This window comes from Ahaetulla prasina, chromosome 1 (genome assembly GCF_028640845.1).
Source record: "Ahaetulla prasina isolate Xishuangbanna chromosome 1, ASM2864084v1, whole genome shotgun sequence".
In the NCBI taxonomy this organism is placed as follows: domain Eukaryota; kingdom Metazoa; phylum Chordata; class Lepidosauria; order Squamata; family Colubridae; genus Ahaetulla; species Ahaetulla prasina.
In genome coordinates this window covers 271,757,468-271,779,251 of record NC_080539.1, presented here as the reverse complement: position 1 = coordinate 271,779,251, position 21,784 = coordinate 271,757,468, and the positions used below count along the sequence as shown (strand labels likewise).

The following is a 21,784-nucleotide window of genomic DNA, read 5'->3' as shown; positions in this document are numbered from 1 at the left end:
CGTTTAAAAGGGTTTTGTAAGCAAATAAAAATAGTCATCCCAATAGAAGTAAATAATTGTTAAGTTTAAGAAAAAATGCATGTAGTCCTCGACTTACGACAGTTTGTTTAGTGACCGTTCAAAGTTACAAAGGCACTGAAAATGTGACTTATGACCGTCTTTCACAGTTATGACCTTTGCAGCATCTCCATGATCATGTGATCAAAATTCAGATGCTTGGCAACTGGTTCATATTTATGACTTTTGCTGTGTCCCATAGTCATGTGATCCCCTTTTGTGACTGTCTGACAAGCAAAGTCAATGGGGAAGCCAGATTCACTTAACAACCGGGTTACTAACTAAACAATTGCAATGATTTACTTAACAACTGTGGCAAGAAAGTTGTAAAGTGGGCAAAACTCACTTAACAAATGTCTTACTTAACAACAGAAAATTTGGGCTCAATTGTGGTCATAAGTTGAGGACTCCCTGTATAATAAACGTTATTCTGGAATGGCTTTTCATGCGAGCCACGTTGATTTTATGCTCATTTGATTACTATGGTGGCCAACCATTGTTGCCTCCAAAATTCCTAATGCTAATAAAACTGAGTAAAGTCTCTATTGTCTAAATGCAAGATAATTTATTTTATGGTAAATGGAATTCTATTCATTTTTTTTCTTTTCAGTTCGTAATAGCTTAGGAATCACCACTTGAATATATAAGCAAGCCCATAGTGAATGGGAACAATAATGGAAATATAGGACTAGGTGCCCATTTCAAGTCCTAAGGTATAAGCAGCCAATTATATATTTATTGCATCAAACTATAATTCTCTGGTTTGTTACTAGATTGTTTTTCAGATTCAGCGTTTGCTAGAAACCAACTATAATGCAGATATAGGTTGTCCTTGGAAGATCAGATTCACATGGGACCCGTCTTTTTGGACTAAACAGCTATCCAATTTAGGTAAAAAGTATATTGTATAATTTTACAATTTTTTGAAAAAATGTATGTATTTGCGTGTGAGAAAGAGAAAGAATGAGAGAGAGAGAGAGATAGTGGTTCTTTATCTCTATGTACGGTAAGTGATATTGTCCTTTCTCTAATGTTTTTGTGGCCTACGGAATGAGGAAGCCAGCCCAGAATTGTTTCTTACAGTTCCAAAAAAGTTTATATGTGACAGAACAGAAAGCAATCAGAATCTAGGAGAGCTCATTGTAAGAAACTGTAGGCTGGGCATTTCCCAATAAAAGTACTTTGTTCCAGCAGTTCTCTGGGGTCACTGGAAGGTTTTAGATGACTGGCAGAGTCAAGGGATTATTTAGCATTTTCCTCCTTGTTGCCATATTGAAAATAAAAGACCTCTGATTATCTTAGTGATCCAGTCTCCTGTTTAACTGATAAATAGAGAAAGTAAAATATTATATTTTCAGGATAAATGGCATAACAGGATTGCTGACAGTTTCCCCAAAATTGGTGTCTTCAGGGTTTTGAAAGGCTCCTGAACCTGGAAATATGATATCCTGTTTTGATGGCATTTTGTTGATGTGCAGATGCACTCAGTAGGCTGATAAACACTGGGACGACCACATTATTATTTTGATTATTAAGGATTTCCATGGATTGATATTCTATTGATTACTATATTGTAGTGCCCTCCTTCAATGTACATTAGCTCAGTCTAGTGTTTTTTTGGGTAGACAATCAACAATGACCGCAGTTAGAAAAAGGCACACTTTAGACATGTGTTTTATGGTATCCTTTTTTGATTCCTGATGCTTAGCATTTTGGTAAAATATCAACAATTTTAGTCATATTTTAGTCTCATATTTACTTATATAGATTGGATCAAACCATTATTTTCACTCAGTACTATGTTTTTAGAGTAGAACTGTCTTTCAGAATTCAGTTGATCAGTGCTGCTTTCCTGCTGCTCTTATGCTTATTGTATAAGGTCAGCAGAATTTCAGGATGGAAAGCTTTTAGATGGGTATCTTTGCTACACCTTCTACTGAACATGAAATTGTCCTGTTCTGGATGCCCCAAAGATACTATTTCAAGAGGCATCTGGACTTTCTTGTTTTTTTCTTTGAAGACATTTTGCTTCTCATCCGTTCTCCAGCTCTGTCAAAACCCAGAAAGTCCAATTGCCTCTCGAAAAAGCACCTTTGGGACATCCATGACCTGGATGACTGAGAATCTCCATGGACATCCTATTCTGGATAAAGAGTCTTAAAATGGGGATTATTAATACTGTCCTCCATTATTTCTGATTTCTTCTTTTTAGGCCACTTGTCAATGGAAGGGGGGCCAAGTCACCATTCAGATGTACCAACCTATGCAAGTATACAAGGAATGCAGCCATCTCTGTATCACCATCATGGCCATCATTCTCCAGTGCCACAACATGACCCCCTCAATAACCAGCCCCACCAATTTCAGCCTCCTGTCCATTGCCTGGCACCCATGTGCTATGCCCATTGCCTTAATATCCCACATATGAACAAAGGGCAGCTTTCTCATCAAACTGTGAGCCATCCTCAGTCTTTCCGACAGCCTTCTGAAATGCAACAACACCACCCACAACATTTCCCTGTGCAGTACAGCTTGCAGCAACATGAGAGGGAGCAGAGGTGTGCCCCACGAGTGCTGAAAAGCCTGCAGCCGTATGCTGAGCAGAAATCTCAAGAGCCTGATAGCCTAACCACCAGGTTGAGCAAGAACTCCCAGGAGCAGCCAATGCACCATGCCCTTCCACCTATTTATCCCCTTTCATCACAGGATGGCCACCAAAGCAAAGGTAGTCACTCCCAGCAAATCCCTGCACAGTCTTCTCTGCACAGCCCAACAGTGCAGGTTCAAGTCAGTCCCCTCCAGAAGCTAAAGCTGAATAATTTGCAGCCACAGCCACAGCAGCAGCCGCCACAACCACAGCCACAACCACAGCCACAGCAACCACAACAGGAACATCCATTGCCACCCCCACCCCCACTCTCACCCCAACAGTCGCCTGCCGCAGGCCAAAACGAGAAGTCTCACGAACAAGTGATACAACAGAGCTTGGACATCATGCACCACCAGTTTGAACTGGAGGAAATGAAGAAAGATTTGGAGCTTCTCCTTCAGGCTCAGCAACCAAGCCTGCAGCTCAGTCAGGCCAAGCAGCCTCAGCATGTTCAGCAAACCATTGTTGGCCAGATAAACTACATTGTCAGGCAGCCAACCACGGTTCAGCAGCAAAACCAAGAAGAAGTGCAGCAAGTGAGCTGACTAGATTTATTTTCTTCTTCTTTTCACATTTGGTGGCATCTTTGTTAATGTTAATAAATATTCAATCTTAAACAAGGTTTTACATTGAGTAAAAGAAAATTAACCCAGATTAAGAAAAAACTGCTAATTTAACTTTATTTATTTGTTTATTTGTAAAATTTACCGGCCATCCAATTTACCACAGGGTAACTCTTAACCTTATTTTAATTAAATCCAAGTAGATATATTTATCAGGTAACTGATCTTTAAACTAGACTTGAAATATTCAGCTTTCCATTGAAATTTATGTGAAAAAATAAATTTACAGAACAGTTTCTTAGGGATTGCATTTGGCTCCCGTTCTCTCAATTTTTTGGGGGGAAATCTGCAAAGATGTTTCTCTTTCTCTAGGTGAAGAGTTGTTAGATAATTGTAATGTTTATTTAAGCTGTCTTTTTAAAAAAACTTTTTAATGTTTGTTTTTGCTTTTAAATGTTTTGGGTCATCTCAAAACAGAGCATGCTTACCAGATCAGAAAGATGGGGTGCAAATCAAGGATAACATTAAGGAAAGGATGGTGGATTAATATTGTCATGTTACCCAGAACCCCATTAAACTGTCCTGTTTTTGCTTTGATGTGATTTAGGATGCCTAGATTTGCCAGTCTCTTAGACCAGAACAAACCCTAAAGGAGAATACTTAACAAATCAACAGTTAGTGCATGGTAGGACAGAACATGGTGTCTGACAAGTCAAGAAAAGAATGAGGCTGGACATGTCACTCTAAGGTTCAACTAGCATTAAAGTTATACCAAACATTGTTTAAATAGAATCCACTGACAAGTGCCCAGCCTATAATTAGGAGTAAATTTTCTCTCTCTATTTCCATGCTGGAAGGGGGCTAACCCATTAAGACCCTGGGCTTGTCAATCAGAAGTTGGCAGTTCAAGACCTAAGTAGCTTGTGACGAAGTGAACTCCCATTCCTGCCCCAACTCTTGCCCACCTAGTAGTTCAAAAGCAAGCAAATGCAAGTAAATAAATAGCTACCCCTTCTAGGTAACAGTGTTCCATGTGGCTTCGGCATATGGTCATGCCGGCCACACGACCACACATGTTTTTGGACATTTCTGACCCTTAGATAGATAAATAATTTTGTCATTTTTTACTGTGGGCACATATTAAAAATAAATTTTTGTTGCCTGCTCTCAAAAGTGTACATATATGCTATATACATACATACATACATACATACACATACACACACATGCTATATACATACACACACACACACACACACACACACATATCTGTGGCTGGCACTGCCCCCTAGAGTCAAACATGTCTGGTAGGAGAAATCTTTACCTTTTTTTTATATAAAAAATTGGGATAAAAATCATCTTCCCAAGTCATTAGTCCTTTTCTGGGAGGAAATCTGGTATTCCCAGGGCAAATAACAGTTTTGAAGAAAATTTATGCTCAGATTTATTACCTGGGGAAATGATGTGAAAATATTCCATAAAATAAACATTTTCCTCTTCGTAATAGATAACATTATAAGTTTAAAATACCAGTAGAATGAAAATGCTGTCTGAGAGGTGAATAATAATGAAATATTATTTTAAGATAGCACAATCTTTTTATTTATAAAAGTTATCAATATATTTTCAGCTGAAAGGCAATCAATGTGATTTACCATATTTTAATTCAAATAATATTCTTCTTAAATAATAAAGTTGAACAAACAAAAGTAACAACAACAAACATTCAAACTGAATGACTGAGAAAAATAGGATCTGGGAACTATTTTTACCATTCTGCTGATTCCTAGCAACTGGTGGTCTCCCAGGTTTCCATAACCTCATAAATGTCTCTTATATGCAGTCAAAATGAACCTCAGAAATTTTGAAAGAATTATGAAGTTCATTTTATAAGTGATGCTGGGGTAAGGATGTTTAAGAACCTCAAAATGGCTACCAGCATCTAAATTGGTAATATCTAGGCAGCCAAATGCAGGCAAGATTAACACAGAATATATAATTTAATATATATATATATATATATATATATATATATATATATATATATATATATATATATATATATATATATATATATATATATATATATATATATGTCTTTGGTTGTTCGGGTTTTCTCCGTGTAAAATTGGAAGTGTCTTGGCGACGTTTCGTGAAGTCTCATTCGTCATCTTCAGGCTTCAGCTTTGTGCTCCTGGGAGAAGAAGCTCGGTGCCCCCAGAAGCATGAAGCTGAAGCCTGAAGATGACGAATGAGACTTCGTCGAAACGTCGCCAAGACACTTCCAATTTTACGCGGGAGAAAACCCGAATAACCAAAGACCTACCTACATTTATTTATTTATTTATTTATTTATTTATTTATTTATTTATTTATTTATTTATTTATTATTCATATTTCTATACCGCCCTATCTCCCGAAGGACTCAGGGTGGTTTACAGCCTTATAAAACATTAAGTATAAAATAAATACATGTTAAAACAACATTTAAAAAACTTATTCCGGTAGGCCAAATTTAGAACTATAGTTAAAATACAAAACCCTGTTTAAAATTAATTTTAAAATTAATTTTAAAATTAATTTTAAAATTAATTTTAAAATTAATTTTAAAATTAACCCCTAGGCCAGCCCTGCACAAATTAATAGATGTGTCTTAAGCTCGCGGCGGAAGGTTCGAAGGTCACGAAGTTGACGTAATCCTGGGGGGAGCTCGTTCCAGAGGGTGGGGGCCCCCACAGAGAAGGCCCTTCCCCTGGGTGTCGCCAGTCGGCACTGCCTGGCGGACGGCACCCTAAGAGTCCCTCCTGTGAGGCGTGCAGGTGGTGTGAGTGCATGCAGATAGCGGTTTGTGTGTGTTTTCTTCTGGTAGATGGTGTGTCCTAGGGAGCCATTGGGTTTCTTGTAGACTAAGACATCTAGGAAGGAAGTTGGTTGTTAACTTCTGTTTCCATGGTGAACTGTATTTTGGGGTGTAGGCTATTGAGGTGTGTGAGGAAGTTTTCAAGTTTTCTTTCCCGTGTGGCCAGATTATGAAGGTGTCGCTACGATCTGAGCCAGAGTTTGGGTTTGTGATCAGATTTTCTAGTGCTTGGGTTTCAAAGTGTTCCATGTAGAGTGCATTGAAGTAATCCAGAGTGACCGTGCATAGGGCACCCGGTCTAGAAAGGCGCAACTGGCGAACCAGGCGAACCTGGTAAAAGCTCTCCTGGAGGCGGCCGTCAAATGATCTTCAAAAGACAGCCATCCAGGAGGGCGGACCTTTCCATCGGGGCCAATAACTCGCCCCAACAGTCAGCGCGGCTGTAACTGACTATGCACCGGGTGCCAGCACCCACAGCCACTCCGTCTTGGAGGGATTGAGTTTGAGCCTGTTTCTCCCCATCCAGACCCGTACGGCCCCCAGACACCGGGACAGCAGGTCGATAGCTTCATTGGGGTGGCCCGGGGTGGAAAAGTACAGCTGAGTATCATCAGCGTACAGATGGTATCTCACCCCAAAGCCACTGATGATCTCACCCAGCGGCTTCATACACACACACATATATATATATATGTAGGTCTTTGGTTGTTCGGTTTTAGGTGTTGTTCGTCAGCTAAGCATTTTGTTCTAGAGATGAGTGTCTTGGCTACGGAGTTGATCTGTGCTGGGTGGTGGTGTGAGTGCATGCAGATAGCGGTTTGTGTGTGTTTTCTTCTGGTAGATGGTGTGTCCTAGGGAGCCATTGGGTTTCTTGTAGACTAAGACATCTAGGAAGGAAGTTGGTTGTTAACTTCTGTTTCCATGGTGAACTGTATTTTGGGGTGTAGGCTATTGAGGTGTGTGAGGAAGTTTTCAAGTTTTTCTTTCCCGTGTGGCCAGATTATGAAGGTGTAAATCTCGTATCTGAGCCAGAGTTTGGGTTTGTGATCAGATTTTTCTAGTGCTTGGGTTTCAAAGTGTTCCATGTAGAGGTTGGCAATGACAGGTGAGAGGGTGATCCCATGGGTGCGCCTTCTATTTGTTTGTATTTTGTCCGTTATAGATGAAGTATGTGTTGGATAGGCAGTGGTTGGTCAGATCTAGTATGTGCTTGGGGGTTATATTTGTTTGGATAGCTGTCAAGGCTTCTTTGATTGGCACTTGGGTGAAGAGGATATGACATCAAAGCTCACAGTAGGTCGCTGGGCTGTAAGTTTTGTTTCTTTATGAAAGATTGGTGAAGATTCTGCTGAATCAGAAGGTCAAAACCAGCACTTCCTCTTGATAGAAATGTGATCCCATCTATGTCTCAGGATGGATACTTTTCAGGCTTTATATATATATATGTGTGTTTATATATATATGTATATATATATGTGTGTTTTCTTCTGGTAGATGGTGTGTCCTAGGGAGCCATTGGGTTTCTTGTAGACTAAGACATCTAGGAAGGAAGTTGGTTGTTAACTTCTGTTTCCATGGTGAACTGTATTTTGGGGTGTAGGCTATTGAGGTGTGTGAGGAAGTTTTCAAGTTTTCTTTCCCGTGTGGCCAGATTATGAAGGTGTCGCTCACGTATCTGAGCCAGAGTTTGGGTTTGTGATCAGATTTTCTAGTGCTTGGGTTTCAAAGTGTTCCATGTAGAGGTTGGCAATGACAGGTGAGAGGGTGATCCCATGGGTGCGCCTTCTATTTGTTTGTATTTTTGTAGGCTATTGAGGTGTGTGAGGAAGTTTTCAAGTTTTCTTTCCCGTGTGGCCAGATTATGAAGGTGTCGCTCACGTATCTGAGCCAGAGTTTGGGTTTGTGATCAGATTTTTCTAGTGCTTGGGTTTCAAAGTGTTCCATGTAGAGGTTGGCAATGACAGGTGAGAGGGTGATCCCATGGGTGCGCCTTCTATTTGTTTGTATTTTTGTAGGCTATTGAGGTGTGTGAGGAAGTTTTCAAGTTTTCTTTCCCGTGTGGCCAGATTATGAAGGTGTCGCTCACGTATCTGAGCCAGAGTTTGGGTTTGTGATCAGATTTTCTAGTGCTTGGGTTTCAAAGTGTTCCATGTAGAGGTTGGCAATGACAGGTGAGAGGGTGATCCCATGGGTGCGCCTTCTATTTGTTTGTATTTTTGTAGGCTATTGAGGTGTGTGAGGAAGTTTTCAAGTTTTCTTTCCCGTGTGGCCAGATTATGAAGGTGTCGCTCACGTATCTGAGCCAGAGTTTGGGTTTGTGATCAGATTTTTTAAAAATTCTATATGACTGCTTTAAAAATAACACCTCTTTCTCTACCTTTATAAAAATTGAAGGTGAACTTTTCACCTTTGTGGAGAAATTCTGTGTAGAAACCATACATGGTATTGTGCTATTTATAAGCACATTTGATTATTATGAATGAAGTAAAACATAGGGAAAAAACGGTATTTGTTAGATGAGCTTTCTGGATAAGATGATTTTGATATTACTGTTGCAAAGTAATTGAAGCCATTTTAAGGTTAGCGTTAGTATCAAAATGTCTTTAGTTTGTTTTAGATATCCATTATGTCAAGATAAAACTCTGAAAGGATAATTTGATTTGCAAATTCAGAGTCTTTTCTGCTGCTGGGAGTGTTACAGATAGTACATTGCTGCAATTTCACTTCCATATATTGAAAATATTGGAAATGGGCAGAAATGATGTGTAACAGACTCTCTGACCTTGACATGAATAACCAGCATCTCATATATGATTTCATTCACACCCACTGGCCATGCCCACCATGGCCACGCCCACCCAATTGGTCATTAGGGCAGAGAACCGGTTGTTAACTTCTGTTTCCATGGTGAACTGTATTTTGGGTGTGCTTCTGGGTGGATGTGTGGTGGTGACATCCTGTGTGGACCTCGTGAGTGTGGGTCTGGTGTCATTCCTCGTGTTAGGGACACGTTTGTCAATAAGGGCAGGTTTCCAAATGGCTGGTAGGCGGGAGGTATCATCTCGTTTGTTCATGCTGTGTGGGCGTTTTTCTATCTCGATGGCTTCTCTGATTATTCTGTTGTTAAAGTGTTCAGTTTTGGCGATAGTTCTGGTCTTTTTAAAGTCAATATCGTGTCCTGTGACTTTAAAGTGTTGGACCAGGAAGAAGTTGGTTCCTCTTTTTTGAATGAGTTCTTGTGTTCTTCAATGCGTGCACTTATTCTTCTGTTGGTTTGTCCAATGTATGTGGTGGGGCAGGCGGTGCATGGGATTTCATATACTCCTTGATTTTCTAACTCAATTTTGTCTTTGGGGTTTCTTAGGATGGTGGATATTTTTTGGTTTGTGCAGAATGCTGTCTTGATGTTATGTTTGTGGAGGATCTTGCTGATTCTGTCTGTGGTGCCTTTTATATATGGGAGGAGGGCTGTGCCATTTTCTTGCTCTCTGTCTTGGGTTTTAGTGGGGGGTTCTTTTTGGATTAGTTTGGTAATCTTATTTCTCTGGAATCCATTGGATGTTAGTACGTTTGTGAGAGTGTGTAGTTCGGTTTTTGGTGTTGTTCGTCAGCTAAGCGTTTTGTTCTAGAGATGAGTGTCTTGGCTACGGAGTTGATCTGTGCTGGGTGGTGGTGTGAGTGCATGCAGATAGCGGTTTGTGTGTGTTTTCTTCTGGTAGATGGTGTGTCCTGTGTTGGTGGGGGCTTGGTTGTGCTCAGTCTAATCTGTGCTGCAGGGGATTTGAGCTGGTGAGCTGCACTGCTGCTGTTTGGCTTCGTGTTTGTGGTCGTGCTACATCTTCGTAGTGGGTGTCAGTCTGCTGCATGTATGGATTGGAGGGTTTGAAGTGGCTAATGTTGCAGCTGCGGTCTGGCTTCTGGTCCTTGGTCGTGCTTCCTGATCAGTGTGGGTTTGGGTGTGCTTCTGGGTGGATGTGTGGTGGTGACATCCTGTGTGGACCTCGTGAGTGTGGGTCTGGTGTCATTCCTCGTGTTAGGGACACGTTTGTCAATAAGGGCAGGTTTCCAAATGGCTGGTAGGCGGGAGGTATCATCTCGTTTGTTCATGCTGTGTGGGCGTTTTTCTATCTCGATGGCTTCTCTGATTATTCTGTTGTTAAAGTGTTCAGTTTTGGCGATAGTTCTGGTCTTTTTAAAGTCAATATCGTGTCCTGTGACTTTAAAGTGTTGGACCAAGGAAGAAGTTGGTTCCTCTTTTTTGAATGAGTTCTTGTGTTCTTCAATGCGTGCACTTATTCTTCTGTTGGTTTGTCCAATGTATGTGGTGGGGCAGGCGGTGCATGGGATTTCATATACTCCTTGATTTTCTAACTCAATTTTGTCTTTGGGGTTTCTTAGGATGGTGGATATTTTTTGGTTTGTGCAGAATGCTGTCTTGATGTTATGTTTGTGGAGGATCTTGCTGATTCTGTCTGTGGTGCCTTTTATATATGGGAGGAGGGCTGTGCCATTTTCTTGCTCTCTGTCTTGGGTTTTAGTGGGGGGTTCTTTTTGGATTAGTTTGGTAATCTTATTTCTCTGGAATCCATTGGATGTTAGTACGTTTGTGAGAGTGTGTAGTTCGGTTTTTAGGTGTTGTTCATCAGCTAAGCATTTTGTTCTAGAGATGAGTGTCTTGGCTACGGAGTTGATCTGTGCTGGGTGGTGGTGTGAGAGTGCATGCAGATAGCGGTTTGTGTGTGTTTTCTTCTGGTAGATGGTGTGTCCTAGGGAGCCATTGGGTTTCTTGTAGACTAAGACATCTAGGAAGGGAAGTTGGTTGTTAACTTCTGTTTCCATGGTGAACTGTATTTTGGGGTGTAGGCTATTGAGGTGTGTGAGGAAGTTTTCAAGTTTTCTTTCCCGTGTGGCCAGATTATGAAGGTGTCGCTCACGTATCTGAGCCAGAGTTTGGGTTTGTGATCAGATTTTTCTAGTGCTTGGGTTTCAAAGTGTTCCATGTAGAGGTTGGCAATGACAGGTGAGAGGGTGATCCCATGGGTGCGCCTTCTATTTGTTTGTATTTTTGTCCGTTATAGATGAAGTATGTGTTGGATAGGCAGTGGTTGGTCAGATCTAGTATGTGCTTGGGGGTTATATTTGTTTTGGATAGCTGTCAAGGCTTCTTTGATTGGCACTTGGGTGAAGAGGATATGACATCAAAGCTCACGAGTAGGTCGCTGGGCTGTAAGTTTTGTTTCTTTATGATCTCTATGAACTGGAATGAGTTTTTACATGTGAGGCGATGGATTCTGCATAGGGCTGTAGTTGTTTGGCGAGAAATTTGGCTAGGTTTTGTAGAGGTGAGCCTATGGAGCTGACTATGGGTCTGAGTGGGGTTCCTTCTTTGTGTATCTTGGGGACGCTGTAGAGCTTAGGGCATCTGGATGATTTCTCTCTGGGAATGATTCTTTGTTGGATTTCTTCGCTGATGGGGGAGGCTTTTATTTTGGATCTAGTGGTTTTTCTAGGTAGGTGGTGGGGTCTGTTTTAGGGGCTTGTATGCAGGGTCTTGGAGTAGGTTGGTTAATTTGGTTTGGTAGTCAGATGTGTTCATAACCACCGTGGCGTTGCCCTTGTCTGCTGGTAGGATTATTATGCTGGTATCTTTTTTCAGGTTAAGTAGTGCTGTCTGTTCCTCTTTGGGTAAGTTGCTTTTGGGTGGCTTGCTGCTGCAGAGGATGTTGGTGATTTCGAGTCTGATTTTGTTAGCGTCATCGGGGTTGATTTTGGTCAGGCTGGTTTCAACTCCATATAATGGCCCCAGTGGGGATGTTTTTGGGAGTGACTGCAAAGTTGAATCCTTTGGAAAGGACATCGGTTTCAGCTTTGGTGAGGATCCTATCTGAGATGTTATGCACTGTTTGTTTCATGTGTTGCTGTGAGGGTGGAGGGGTTTGTTTCTGGCGTTCTTGTAGTCTTGAGTTTGTTGGTGTGCGTGTCTGTCTTGAGGGTGGTCTGTGTTTCGCTCTCCAGGCAAGTTGTTTGGATTTGTCCCAAAGTGCGGGTGCATCTTGTTGCTGAGTTTGAGGTGAAGTGTGAGGAGATCTTTGTTGATTTGATCTAGGAGGAATCTTTTGTGTGAAGTTCATTTCTGATTAAGGCCAATTCTGTTCTTTTTAGGATGCGTTTGGTGGCTGCAGAGTTGGAGTGGAATTTCAATTGGAAGCATTTGGGGATTAAATTTTCATCGCGGCAGTTTCAGGAATGCGAGGTCACATAAAATGGAAGCTCTTTGGACTTCTAGTTTTCATAGGTCCTGGTCAGATGGTGGATTTCCTCCCGTAGAGGTGCAATATTTGTTTTCTGAGGTTTTCACGGTGTTTGTATATAGGTCTTTGGTTGTTCGGGTTTTCTCCGTGTAAAATTGGAAGTGTCTTGGCGACGTTTGACGAAGTCTCATTCGTCATCTTCAGGCTTCAGCCGTGCTTCTGGGAGCAATGTGTGATCGCAGCTGTTTCTTCCTTTTAACTGCTAGTGGGGTTTGAACTGATTGGGTGGGAGCTTGGCTGTGCTCTGATTGGATGGGGTTTTCTGTGCTCTGATTGGCTGGGGGTGTGTCCTGTGTTGGTGGGGGCTTGGTTGTGCTCAGTCTAATCTGTGCTGCAGGGGGATTTGAGCTGGTGAGCTGCACTGCTGCTGTTTGGCTTCGTGTTCGTGGTCGTGCTACATCTTCGTAGTGGGTGTCAGTCTGCTGCATGTATGGATTGGAGGGGTTTGAAGTGGCTAATGTTGCAGCTGCGGTCTGGCTTCTGGTCCTTGGTCGTGCTTCCTGATCAGTGTGGGTTTGGGTGTGCTTTCTGGGTGGATGTGTGGTGGTGACATCCTGTGTGGACCTCGTGAGTGTGGGTCTGAACACTTTAACAACAGAATAATCAGAGAAGCCATCGAGATAGAAAAACGCCCACACAGCATGAACAAACGAGATGATACCTCCCGCCTACCAGCCATTTGGAAACCTGCCCTTATTGACAAACGTGTCCCTAACACGAGGAATGACACCAGACCCACACTCACGAGGTCCACACAGGATGTCACCACCACACATCCACCCAGAAAGCACACCCAAACCCACACTGATCAGGAAGCACGACCAAGGACCAGAAGCCAGACCGCAGCTGCAACATTAGCCACTTCAAACCCCTCCAATCCATACATGCAGCAGACTGACACCCACTACGAAGATGTAGCACGACCACGAACACGAAGCCAAACAGCAGCAGTGCAGCTCACCAGCTCAAATCCCCTGCAGCACAGATTAGACTGAGCACAACCAAGCCCCCACCAACACAGGACACACCCCAGCCAATCAGAGCACAGAAAACCCCATCCAATCAGAGCACAGCCAAGCTCCCACCCAATCAGTTCAAACCCCACTAGCAGTTAAAAGGAAGAAACAGCTGCGATCACACATTGCTCCCAGAAGCACGGTTGAAGCCTGAAGATGACGAATGAGACTTCAAACGTCGCCAAGACACTTCCAATTTTACACGGGAGAAAACCCGAACAACCAAAGACCTATATACAAACACCCGTGAAAACCTCAGAAAACAAATATTGCACCTCTACGGGGAGGAAATCCACCATCTGACCAGGACCTATGAAAAACTAGAAGTCCAAAGAGCTTCCATTTTATGTGACCTCGCATTCCTACGAAACTGCCGCGATGAAAATTTAATCCCCAAATGCTTCCAATTGAAATTCCACTCCAACTCTGCAGCCACCAAACGCATCCTAAAAAGAACAGAATTGGCCTTAATCAGAAATGAACTTCACACAAAAAGATTCCTCCTAGATCAAATCAACAAAGATCTCCTCACACTTCACCTCAAACTCAGCAACAAGATGCACCCGGCACTTTGGGACAAATCCAAACAACTTGCCGTCTGGAGAGCCGAAACACAGACCACCCTCAAGACAGACACGCACACCAACAAACTCCGAAGACTACAAGAACGCCAGAAACAAACCCCTCCACCCTCACAGCAACACATGAAACAAACAGTGCATAACATCTCAGATAGGATCCTCACCAAAGCTGAAACCGATGTCCTTTCCAAAGGATTCAACTTTGCAGTCACTCCCAAATACATCCCCACTGAGACCATTATATGCGGAGTTGAAACCAGCCTGACCAAAATCAACCCCGATGACGCTAACAAAATCAGACTCGAAATCACCAACATCCTCTGCAGCAGCAAGCCACCCAAAAGCAACTTACCCAAAGAGGAACAGACAGCACTACTTAACCTGAAAAAAGATACCAGCATAATAATCCTACCAGCAGACAAGGGCAACGCCACGGTGGTTATGAACACATCTGACTACCAAACCAAATTAACCAACCTACTCCAAGACCCTGCATACAAGCCCCTAAAAACAGACCCCACCACCTACCTAAAAAAACCACTAGATCCAAAATAAAAGCCTCCCCCATCAGCGAAGAAATCCAACAAAGAATCATTCCCAGAGAGAAATCATCCAGATGCCCTAAGCTGAAGCCTGAAGATGACGAATGAGACTTCAAACGTCGCCAAGACACTTCCAATTTTACACGGAGAAAACCCGAACAACCAAAGACCTATATACAAACACCCGTGAAAACCTCAGAAAACAAATATTGCACCTCTACGGGGAGGAAATCCACCATCTGACCAGGACCTATGAAAAACTAGAAGTCCAAAGAGCTTCCATTTTATGTGACCTCGCATTCCTACGAAACTGCCGCGATGAAAATTTAATCCCCAAATGCTTCCAATTGAAATTCCACTCCAACTCTGCAGCCACCAAACGCATCCTAAAAAGAACAGAATTGGCCTTAATCAGAAATGAACTTCACACAAAAAGATTCCTCCTAGATCAAATCAACAAAGATCTCCTCACACTTCACCTCAAACTCAGCAACAAGATGCACCCGGCACTTTGGGACAAATCCAAAACAACTTGCCGTCTGGAGGCGAAACACAGACCACCCTCAAGACAGACACGCACACCAACAAACTCCGAAGACTACAAGAACGCCAGAAACAAACCCTCCACCCTCACAGCAACACATGAAACAAACAGTGCATAACATCTCAGATAGGATCCTCACCAAAGCTGAAACCGATGTCCTTTCCAAAGGATTCAACTTTGCAGTCACTCCCAAATACATCCCCACTGAGACCATTATATGCGGAGTTGAAACCAGCCTGACCAAAATCAACCCCGATGACGCTAACAAAATCAGACTCGAAATCACCAACATCCTCTGCAGCAGCAAGCCACCCAAAAGCAACTTACCCAAAGAGGAACAGACAGCACTACTTAACCTGAAAAAAGATACCAGCATAATAATCCTACCAGCAGACAAGGGCAACGCCACGGTGGTTATGAACACATCTGACTACCAAACCAAATTAACCAACCTACTCCAAGACCCTGCATACAAGCCCCTAAAAACAGACCCCACCACCTACCTAGAAAAAACCACTAGATCCAAAATAAAAGCCTCACCCATCAGCGAAGAAATCCAACAAAGAATCATTCCCAGAGAGAAATCATCCAGATGCCCTAAGCTCTACAGCCTCCCCAAGATACACAAAGAAGGAACCCCACTCAGACCCATAGTCAGCTCCATAGGCTCACCTCTACAAAACCTAGCCAAATTTCTCGCCAAACAACTACAGCCCTATGCAGAATCCATCGCCTCACATGTAAAAAGCTCATTCCAGTTCATAGATATCATAAAGAAACAAAACTTACAGCCCAGCGACCTACTCGTGAGCTTTGATGTCATATCCCTCTTCACCCAAGTGCCAATCAGAGAAGCCTTGACACCTATCCAAAACAAATATAACCCCCCCAAGCACATCCTAGATCTGACCAACCACTGCCTATCCAACACATACTTCATTTATAATGGACAAAAATACAAACAAGTAAAAGGCGCAGGCATGGGATCACGCCTCTCACCTGTCATTGCCAACCTCTACATGGAAGGCTTTGAAACCCAAGCACTAGAAAAATCTGATCACAAACCCAAACTCTGGCTCAGATACGTAGACGACACCTTCATAATCTGGCCACACGGGAAAGAAAAACTTGACAACTTCCTCACACACCTCAATAGCCTACACCCCAAAATACAGTTCACCATGGAAACAGAAGTTAACAACCAACTTCTCTTCCTAGATGTCTTAGTCTACAAGAAACCCAATGGCTCCCTAGGACACACCATCTACCAGAAGAAAACACACACAAACCGCTATCTGCATGCACTCTCACACCACCACCCAGCACAGATCAACTCCGTAGCCAAGACACTCATCTCTAGAACAAAATGCTTAGCTGACGAACAACACCTAAAACCGAACTACACACTCTCACAAACGTACTAACATCCAATGGATTCCAGAGAAATAAGATTACCAAACTAATCCAAAAGAACCCCCACTAAAACCCAAGACAGAGAGCAAGAAAATGGCACAGCCCTCCTCCCATATATAAAAGGCACCACAGACAGAATCAGCAAGATCCTCCACAAACATAACATCAAGACAGCATTCTGCACAAACCAAAAATATCCACCATCCTAAGAAACCCCAAAGACAAAATTGAGTTAGAAAATCAAGGAGTATATGAAATCCCATGCACCGCCTGCCCCACCACATACATTGGACAAACCAACAGAAGAATAAGTGCACGATTGAAGAACACAAGAACTCATTCAAAAAGAGGAACCAACTTCTTCCTGGTCCAACACTTTAAAGTCACAGGACACGATATTGACTTTAAAAGACCAGAACTATCGCCAAAACTGAACACTTTAACAACAGAATAATCAGAGAAGCCATCGAGATAGAAAACGCCCACACAGCATGAACAAACGAGATGATACCTCCGCCTACCAGCCATTTGGAAACCTGCCCTTATTGACAAACGTGTCCCTAACACGAGGAATGACACCAGACCCACACTCACGAGGTCCACACAGGATGTCACCACCACACATCCACCCAGAAAGCACACCCAAACCCACACTGATCAGGAAGCACGACCAAGGACCAGAAGCCAGACCGCAGCTGCAACATTAGCCACTTCAAACCCTCCAATCCATACATGCAGCAGACTGACACCCACTACGAAGATGTAGCACGACCACGAACACGAAGCCAAACAGCAGCAGTGCAGCTCACCAGCTCAAATCCCCTGCAGCACAGATTAGACTGAGCACAACCAAGCCCCCACCAACACAGGACACACCCCAGCCAATCAGAGCACAGAAAAACCCCATCCAATCAGAGCACAGCCAAGCTCCCACCCAATCAGTTCAAACCCCACTAGCAGTTAAAAGGAAGAAACAGCTGCGATCACACATTGCTCCCAGAAGCATGAAGCTGAAGCCTGAAGATGACGAATGAGACTTCGAAACGTCGCCAAGACACTTCCAATTTTACACGGAGAAAACCCGAATAACCAAAGACATATATATATATATATATATATATATATATATATATATATATATATATATATATATATATATATATATATATATATATATATATATATATATATATATATATATATATGTTTTCTGAGGTTTTCGCGGGTGTTTGTATGTAGGTCTTTGGTTATTCGAGGCTTCAGCTTTGTGCTTCTGGGAGAAGAAGCTTCGTGCTCCCAGAAGCATGAAGCTGAAGCCTGAAGATGACGAATGAGACTTCGTCGAAACGTCGCCAAGACACTTCCAATTTTACGCGGGAGAAAACCCGAATAACCAAAGACCTATATATATATATATATATATATATATATATATATATATATATATATATATATATATATATATATATATATATATATATATATATATATATATATATATGGAAGTGTCTTGGCGGAAGTCTCATTATCATCTTCAAACTTCAGCTCGCGAAGCAAACTGAAGCCTGAAGATGACGAATGAGACTTCGTCGAAACGTCGCCAAGACACTTCCAATTTTACGCGGGAGAAAACCCGAATAACCAAAAACCCGAATAACCAAAGACCTACCTATATTTATTTATTTATTTATTTATTTATTTATTTATTTATTTATTTATTTATTTATTTATTTATTTATTTATTTATTATTCATATTTCTATACCGCCCTATCTCCCGAAGGACTCAGGGTGGTTTACAGCCTTATAAAACATAAAGTATAAAATAAATACATGTTAAAACAACATTTAAAAAACTTATTCCGTTAGGCCAAATTTAAAACTATAGTTAAAAATACAAAACCCTGTTTAAAATTAATTTTAAAATTAAACCCTAGGCCAGCCCTGCACAAATTAATAGATGTGTCTTAAGCTCGCGGCGGAAGGTTCGAAGGTCACGAAGTTGACGTAATCCTGGGGGGAGCTCGTTCCAGAGGGTGGGGGCCCCCACAGAGAAGGCCCTTCCCCTGGGTGTCGCCAGTCGGCACTGCCTGGCGGACGGCACCCTAAGGAGTCCCTCCCTGTGAGAGCGTACGGGCCGGTGGGAGGTAGTCGGTGGCAGCAGGCGGTCCCGTAAATAACCCGGCCCTATGCCATGGAGCGCTTTGAAGATGGTAACCAAAACCTTGAAGCGCAGCCGAAAGGCCACAGGTAGCCAGTGCAGTCTGCGCAGGAGAGGTGTCACGTGGGAGCCACGAGGGGCTCCCTCTATTACCCGCGCAGCTGCGTTCTGAACCAACTGAAGCCTCCGGATGCTCTTCAAGGGGAGCCCCATGTAGAGAGCATTGCAGTAATCCAAGCGAGATGTGACGAGCGCATGAGTGACCGTGCATAGGGCACCCCGGTCTAGAAAGGGGCGCAACTGGCGAACCAGGCGAACCTGGTAAAAAGCTCTCCTGGAGACGGCCGTCAAATGATCTTCAAAAGACAGCCATCCAGGAGGACGCCCAAGTTGCGGACCCTTTCCATCGGGGCCAATAACTCGCCCCCAACAGTCAGCCGCGGCTGTAACTGACTGTACCGGGGTGCCAGCATCCACAGCCACTCCGTCTTGGAGGGATTGAGTTTGAGCCTGTTTCTCCCCATCCAGACCCGTACGGCCTCCAGACACCGGGACAGCAGGTCGATAGCTTCATTGGGGTGGCCCGGGGTGGAAAAGTACAGCTGAGTATCATCAGCGTACAGATGGTATCTCACCCCAAAGCCACTGATGATCTCACCCAGCGGCTTCATACACACACACACACACACACACACACACACACACACACACACACACACATATACATACATATACATACATATATATATACATACATATATATATATATGTAGGTGTTTGGTTGTTCAGGTTTTCTCCCGTGTAAAATTGGAAGTGTCTTGGCGACATTTCGACGAAGTCTCATTCGTCATCTTCAGGCTTCAGCTTCGTGCTTCTGGGAGCAATCATCTCAAGGTCAAAAACCAGCACTTCCTCTTGATAGAAATGTGATCCCATCTATGTCTCAGGCAGGAGAAATGTGATCCCATCTATGTCTCAGGATGGATACTTTTCAGGCTTTATATATATATGTGTATATATATATGTGTGTTTATATATATATTTATATTTATATATATATTTATATATATATTTATATATATATATATAAACACACATATATATGTACACATACATACATACACATATATATATAAAGCCTGAAAAGTATCCATTTGTTTGGATAATATATATGTGTATGTATGTATGTGTACATATATATGTGTGTTTATATATATATATAAACACATATATATGTACACATACATACATACACATATATATATAAAGCCTGAAAAGTATCCATTTGTTTGGATAATATACATGATCTTATTTGTTTACTGTAAGTGATCTTGTTGCCATGTGCTTATTATTCGTTTATTTTGCTAGTCATTGACTGAATAAACTATTATATCTATGTACTATTTCTTTATGAAAGATTGGTGAAGATTCTGCTGAATCAGAAGGTCAAAAACCAGCACTTCCTCTTGATAGAAATGTGATCCCATCTATGTCTCAGCCAGGAGATGAAGCCACTGTCAACTTGCAATCTCCAGAGAGTATATTGAGTCCAGTCAGAAAGGTAAACCTTCCTTCCTTCCTGTAAAATAATGTGTTTTTTTAAAAAATTCTATATGACTGCTTTAAAAATAACACCTCTTTCTCTACCTTTATAAAAATTGAAGGTGAACTTTTCACCTTTGTGGAGAAATTCTGTGTAGAAACCATACATGGTATTGTGCTATTTATAAGCACATTTGATTATTATGAATGAAGTAAAACATAGGGGAAAAAACGGTATTTGTTAGATGAGCTTTCTGGATAAGATGATTTTGATATTACTGTTGCAAAGTAATTGAAGCCATTTTAAGGTTAGCGTTAGTATCAAAATGTCTTTAGTTTGTTTTAGATATCCATTATGTCAAGATAAAACTCTGAAAGGATAATTTGATTTGACAACAAAATTGCTCAAATCATCCTATCAAAGCAGATTTGCAAGGTGAAGCAAGGACCCACGTTGATGTAATAAATTTAATAAATATGCAATACTTCAATTTGATTTGCAAATTCAGAGTCTTTTCTGCTGCTGGGAGTGTTACAGATAGTACATTGCTGCAATTTCACTTCCATATATTGAAAATATTGGAAATGGGCAGAAATGATGTGTAACAGACTCTCTGACCTTGACATGAATAACCAGCATCTCATATATGATTTCATTCACACCCACTGGCCATGCCCACCATGGCCACGCCCACCCAATTGGTCATTAGGGCAGAGAACCGGTTGTTAAATTATTGCCTGCCAACCAGAACCCTTTTGGAATGATAAAGTTAACCTCATCCACTAAGGAATAAATGGGTGCAAGGCTAACATAAGCACTGTCCCAAATGTTTGCTGCTCTTAAAAAAAGTCTGCTTTACCTGTGCCGGTTAATGGCCTGCATTTCTCTCAAAGCCTGATGTTTTCTCGTGTCAGCCTGTTTCTATTGTCTCTGCTGACAAATAAAATTGTATAACTTTGAATCCATTTGCCTTTGAATTACAACTATAGCTGAATCATTCACACCTTTGAATCTTTGAAATATAATTATACCAGAAAAAATCCACAAAAGCCTATCTTCAGTAAATTATGAGTTATTAATTTCTAGAGGATGTTCATGTTTTAGGGCTGTTTCGTAGATTATGTTTCTTTATTTGCATATTTAAAATAATATTTTGTTTTGTTTTTATTTTACTTATTTGAAAGCATAACCAAGAAAAAAGAGGGGGGAAAAGAAGTTGCAAAGAGATTTTAAAATTATATAAAACTAAAAAAAATCAAAGCAATGTTAGATAATACTGCATATAACAATAAACTTTTATCAATGTAGCATTTAAAAACCACTATTAAAATCAAATCAATACTCTATAATTAGCAAAGGCAGCCAATATACAATAAGACTTAACAATCAAAACTTTTTGTAGGAGCTTCTATCTTTTCTGGACAACTCCTTATTGTCCAGAATTACATCCTTATTATCCTTATTATCACAAATCAAGCAAGATCTGGTATTTTAAAGCCTTATGTTTACTTGTATTTTTTATTAGTATTAATATTCAGTATAGTA

General features: G+C 41.6%; 1 protein-coding gene across 1 annotated transcript in view; it reads left to right on the top strand.

Annotated features, from left to right (window-relative positions):
* TRIM66 (tripartite motif containing 66) overlaps positions 1-21,784 on the top strand; it is a 61,045-nt gene that overhangs the window by 13,102 nt on the left and 26,159 nt on the right. The window contains exons 9-11 of the mRNA XM_058159364.1: positions 831-948; positions 2,270-3,243; positions 20,114-20,257. Coding sequence (XP_058015347.1) covers positions 831-948; positions 2,270-3,243; positions 20,114-20,257 — 1,236 coding nt within the window. The remainder of the gene's footprint in view (positions 1-830; positions 949-2,269; positions 3,244-20,113; positions 20,258-21,784) is intronic.